The sequence below is a fragment of the Varroa destructor genome, unplaced genomic scaffold (assembly GCF_002443255.2).
Source record: "Varroa destructor unplaced genomic scaffold, Vdes_3.0 BEIS01000002.1, whole genome shotgun sequence".
Lineage (NCBI taxonomy): Eukaryota > Metazoa > Arthropoda > Arachnida > Mesostigmata > Varroidae > Varroa > Varroa destructor.
The window spans coordinates 31,516,218-31,522,217 of NW_019211455.1; the positions used below are offsets into that span (position 1 = coordinate 31,516,218).

A 6,000-nucleotide genomic window follows, 5' to 3' on the forward strand; every position below is an offset into this window, starting at 1 on the left:
ACATATTTGTTTTGCACTTTCGGAAGAAAAGCACGAAAATAGATAGATTGATAGGTCAAGGAAAAGTTAACCTTCAACGTACATAGTATGATTGGATTAGTAACGCATGCGTACTGTGATGAGAACCGTATAAACAGATTATGAAGAGGGCTCTGGATTTGTCCAGTATTGATATAGATATCGAAAGGGTAGTTACATCTTCCCGAAGGGAACCCTATTCCTTTTGAGGCAGAATTTGATTTCCCTTGAAGGTCAGCTTCATGCACATCGATCACGTATAATCGAAGGACATGTAGTTAACGAAGCGAAGTTTTCAGGTAGAATTGATGAGACCTTCCCAATTTTCTGTCATTTGGTTTTTGCATGTAAGTGGTCCCCTATAGTAGTCGTAATTTGTTCTTTTACTTTCTTCGTATTAATTAAATGCGATAAATTCTGTTAGGACCTAAAACAGATGCATAAGGTTTAAATGTATCTAGCTTGATTTTAATTGAAAACACCTGTGCGATTCTACACCACAAGAAAATCATACGACAGAATTTTGTTAGCTCAGTGAACGTAAATGTTAATGTCACGATGTCTAGTTCACAATGGATAGTTTCTCCGCAGGATCCGAGCAATTTTTCTTTCTGAATCGTCAGAGTTGCCTGCGTCAACGATTTCCATACTACTACTACTACTACTACTACTACTACTACGCTTTCAGGCGATAGCTGCTGCAAAGTTCCGATCGAACTTTGAACTAAATACCGACTACAGACATAGCATGGATGGAGCCTCTCACAAGGGATCCACTCCCGTCGGATCACAACATGAACTTCGCAAGGTGCTCTTAACTGTGTTAGATATTGGCACGTGATAAAACTCTTTTTTTTTTTTTTTTTTTTTTTTTTTTTATATATATAAGTAACGTCTGCCAAATGACTTCTTTGAAGTTCAATTTTTAACTTTGAACTAAGCTTAAAAATTTATCAGAACACTGGTACATACACTATGAGGTTAACATAAAAGGCAACTCTATTGTACATAAGCGATAGTTACATTCCTCTGAGTTGTTCTTACTTATATATATATATATATATATATATATATATATATATATATATATCCCATTTATATTGATGGAAAAAAATCAAATATTAGCTAAAAGTTTGTCGACAATCGTGCATTGACCACTGTATTTTATCGTATCTGTTTGAAATTCCGTCAAAGATGGGATCTAATGCGAAAATGATTGGAGCTAGCCGAAAATCCGTGTATCATCATCGGAGTAAACTGAGTATCGATTACGGTGCACTGCGGGCCCGTGGCCTCTCACTGGCTTCATTGTCTACAGAGCGACGCTTAACTCAGCCTGATCTCAAACCGATGCTTCGTAAGGATGTGTTTCTTTCAGCTAGCTTGCAAAGGATACCTGAATACCGGTCGCAAACAAATATCAATGACTATCACGCGAGCGTTCTGCATATACCCACCCTACTTGGCGATGATAACCAGCAAAAGGTAGGACACACATGCATTCAAATTATCTCTAGCTTTAATGACGTGAATCATTGACTGGCAGGAACTGCTTAATAACGCAACTGTCTTTGTGCAATCAATGCGTATATTTGTAAAAATCCTTTTCGAACATATGTAAAAATCCCAATATCTAGATATTCTTCGCAGATCTACAGAATAGACAGTCGCAGAATGGACCGAGCCTATTCATTGACTGAAATTTGCCGTCTATTCCAGATGTGTGGCTGTATCCCACAGAGTCTTATCGACGCGTTAAAATCAATGCTGAGCTTCAACCTTTTGAAAAGTCCCTCTTTCTGGATTTTGGCGTTGTCCGGATTTCTCACTATGATGGGTTTCTTTATTCCTTTTCTTTACCTCTGCAAGGCTGCTACCTCAAAGGGCGTTGAAAAGGTCAGTTTCAATTGAAATAATTTATTCTAGAAGTTGTTAGGATTCTCTAGTAACACCCTTCCGGGTACGGCTCAGTTATAAAAAGTAGGTACCCTATGAGAGATGTCACAGTTAACGTGTCTGGGAAATTATTCTAAAATACGTATAATATTCTCATATATAAATCCTCTGCAGTTGTTGCTGCTGCTGCTTCTTCTAAATGTTTTCAATTTTACACCAGCATATAGATATATATTAAATAACAGGAGATTGAACGTAGGGTGCTCGTCAACACTTACAGCAAACGCCTGTTGTGGAACGCAGACATTTAGCTCAGTCTATTTACGTACAATAAAGAAACCAGAGCAAATGGCATTAACTGGAAAAGGAACTAATCTTCTATGATACCAATTCCGTTTCTACCCACGTAGGACAAGGCCGTAGTGTTGCTCGCCGTGATCGGGATAACCAACACGGCAGGTCGAGTCTTCTGTGGCTGGGTTTCGGATTTGCCTAAAGTAAACGCTCTGGCGATTAATAATGTGGCGCTTATAGGAGGCGGAATAGCGACGGCTCTTCTACCAAACCTACTCATGAAGTCGTTTGGCCTTCTCTGCGTGTACGCTGCTATATTTGGTTTTTCTATTGGTGAGTAGATGCTACATCACTTCGATTATATAGTAATAGTGAAAATAGAGTTTTCGCAGGAGACTACACTATGTAAGGTTGTAACTAGTCAACCCGTTGTCGATGAAAACTTGATAATCTACAAAACATTTATATGTTATATAATTACAGGCTTCAGAGACACAAAGTACTCAAAAGAAGTGGTTTTAAATGTGGCAAGTTCAGGACACACTTGCTATCTCTGTTAAAGATACGTATTTTTGCGACAATACCATTCTAACTTAACTTCTATCCAAAGCGGCCAAAAGCGCGAGAGAGAGAAAGGGCTTAATGACGTAAAATACGAGATCGGGCGAGAGGAACACAGGCGAGAATTTAAATTTGTCCTCTTATATCACTTAATAAAATAATTTTTCGTTTTTAAAGTATGCTTACCTAGTAATTGCTTTCATTTCTCGATTTGGAAAAGCGTCGCTATTTTTATTCGCGCCCGAACATAGACCTGGCTCTCTCGCACGTCTACAGACGCTATTGAATTCTCGCTACTATTCCTTGTCAACGCTTCATTCATAGTTGTGTTCAATGGCTAATTCACTAAAATTTCTTTATTGTTGATTACAGCCTGTTTCGCAGCTTTGCGGTCCATCATAGTCGTCGAGCTCTTCGGTTTGGAAAAGCTGACGAATGCTTTTGGACTTCTTTTGTTGTTCCAGGGAGTCGCATCCCTCATTGGAAGCCCATTCGCAGGTACGCGTGTCTAATAGTTCAAACATGCTGATATTTTGTAACAGCAATCTTTTACTTACATCTTATAGCTTTCAACATCATAATCTCGCCTGACCTTTTCGCTGAGCGTGCTTCTTTCCCCTTTTAGCAATCTACAAATCAAATCATTGCAAGACCCTGTGCCGTTTCTCAACGTTAATCATATTCTCTACGTACCTGTATCTACTCAAGCAGTACTTGACAACGTATGGCATTTTCCATATTTTGTTTCTGTTCTTGAGCAAAGTACACAATCCATATAAGATGTCTACTTAAGTTTTATGGACTAACAGGAATTTGCCCCAGCAGAAATATAGGCTTGCTCGTAGGGAGTATAGGGTAAAATACTTCTTTAGGGGCTTAGACGGTTCACACGCAACAGAAAAGTCCATGTCCAAACATTCTGCGCCTAAGAACCTTCTATTACCATTTTAAACCATACGAGCAATTTTTTCATCGTAAAAAATTTACGTATCATTCCAAGTGTTCTTAACATTGTCTTACTCGAGGGTATAAAAGCTTCATCTAACAAATATTGGAAAAGATAACTCGAACAAAATCTAATTTATCTAATAAAGTTAATTTCTTTCACTGCGCTAGATTATATTTACCGGGCGGTCATTTTTGAATTACTTGTTGTTTTCTTTTTGCCGTAAATGACACTCAACTTTTATTTGCTATGTATTGAATTGTCTCGCATCCGAACTATGATGTTCACAAGGTCATTTAAAAGAGGGCCTGTGGCATAAATAGGGCCCAATTTACCCTTTCGTCGAATCGCTGCAAAGAGCGGAAATATCAGCCCCATTTGAAATACTATATGCTGTGTTACTCTCCATCGGCTATTGGCTCGCGGTCATTTGTATTAATAAGCTATGGACGAACGGCGAGTTGTGCAAGACGTATTTCTTACGATGGCTACGACCGCCGCTACCGACGTTTTGTTATTACAATTACGGACACGCAATTGTTGTTTCATACGTGGAAGTGGGTGGACTCTGCACGCGGGTACAGTCGCTACCGCTATCGTGCCAAGTAGGATAAGAAAAGCTTTTTCACCCTTAACGCGAATCGAAGCCATGGCTAACGTATTATATTAACATAGTACACTGATTAGATTAAGCAATTCTCAGAAAACGCTTATTTACCTGCAAACGCAACTCTGCATGCGGTCTAAAACTGTCCTCCTGCTTACTGAGAAAAAAAAGCTCGTTTGCTAAAATACGACAGGATCAGTTTGTCCGGACAATCATAAGGTAGTTGTCTTCAATTAAAGTATCTGAGTGACCCATATTACATTGCATAAAAGCAAGCCTAGGTATTCTTATCCACATTATAACAATGTTCGTCATATTGTTGTAGGTCTTCTCTACGACCTTTCTGGTTCCTACAATTTGACCTTCTACTTTTTTGGAGCTGTGATCGCTGCAAGCGGACTGATGTGTCTACCGGTAAGTGCCGTCATGAAATGGGAGCGACGAAGCAAAATCCACCGAAGCGACGTCGAAATGTCCTGCGGACAATTATCAGAGTGTTAGTAACTATCGTTCGAGAAGCAGCCATTAGACGCCTAGAAAAAAGCCATACATTACGAGAGAAGAAGGCGACGATGCTAGTGCATACAATTAAGCTAATCTGCCAAAGAAGTGCCTATATGGACGGTCGATGACTTCACATAAAGATTTTGCTTTTCCGAGAATAGCGTTTTGAACAGCTGCCTTATGTCCACTACGCGTGAAGGAAGACCTAAGACATCGCTAAAAGCGCCGGCTGAACAGCTGATTATACAATTTCACCGATTCTCTCGTCGATGGTATGCGACCTCGTTGTTCATCGATTTCGTGCCTATTGTATTACCTACATATGAACGTATAGATTCGTCATCTGCTTAAACGACAACTGAAATACACCCCGTTGGGTGCTGTTCACCAAATGAAAACGTTTTCCTCTTCCGATGACTCGCCGCCACTTCCCAACCACCTGCTCACGTGCGCTCTGCTCTGTAAAATATTATATAATAGAAGATATGTGTGTCTGACTGTAACGTAGCATATAAAGTAACAAATGACGTGGTCCGAGGTTACATGTCAATTCTGTTGTCCGGAGTCGATGATATACACACTCATCGCTTGCGGCACCCAATACAAACATCAAGTATTAAGGGTAGTGTTGATTAGAATGATACGACGCCACCTCTACGCCAAATGTAGATAAAATATCTAAACAAATAATACGCTTAATAATTTTAGTTGGCGTCTTATAATCTGATACCCACGCAATCCTAATGTCCGAAAATGACAAGACGTGTGTTTCAAGTTTTTGAAGTAATTTAATAAAAAGTAAGAACTCATATTATATCAGTGATTGTGACAATCGCTAGTATCTAGAAACGTGTTCTATACATGGGCCCGCCAGTAAGACAAACACTAACATATACATGTTTTCTTTATCACCGTGAACCGTCGTCTCAGTCATATTAAAACTAATCGTTACGTTTGTGGTACTATATGCTGTTTTTTTTTTTCTTAAATTTCCTGATAATTAATGTTTTTAGTTTTTACCTAAAAAATAATTTCATAGATTCATTGTATTGAATTGTCTAGCTAAACGTCGTTTTTCTTTTAAATGTTGGTTCACGCAAATGCGTTAGTTAACTGGATAGATAGTAACGTTATTTCGACTACCCGACCCGGTCAACCATCCAAAATAGACGGG

The 6,000-nt window shown here is 39.0% G+C and overlaps 1 protein-coding gene across 7 annotated transcripts in view; it reads left to right on the top strand.

Annotated features, from left to right (window-relative positions):
* Nucleotides 1-5,791, top strand: part of LOC111245103 (monocarboxylate transporter 14-like) — a 29,719-nt gene extending 23,928 nt beyond the window's left edge. For 6 of the 7 annotated variants that reach the window (XM_022792956.2, XM_086978731.1, XM_022792957.2 and 3 more), the window contains 6 exons: nt 707-826; nt 1,213-1,503; nt 1,738-1,914; nt 2,325-2,541; nt 3,142-3,267; nt 4,648-5,791. In XM_022792956.2, coding sequence (XP_022648691.1) covers nt 707-826; nt 1,213-1,503; nt 1,738-1,914; nt 2,325-2,541; nt 3,142-3,267; nt 4,648-4,823 — 1,107 coding nt within the window. In that variant the 3' untranslated portion in view covers nt 4,824-5,791. The other variant, XM_086978732.1, reaches the window with a different exon arrangement.
* The last annotated feature ends 209 nt before the right edge of the window (nt 5,792-6,000 follow it).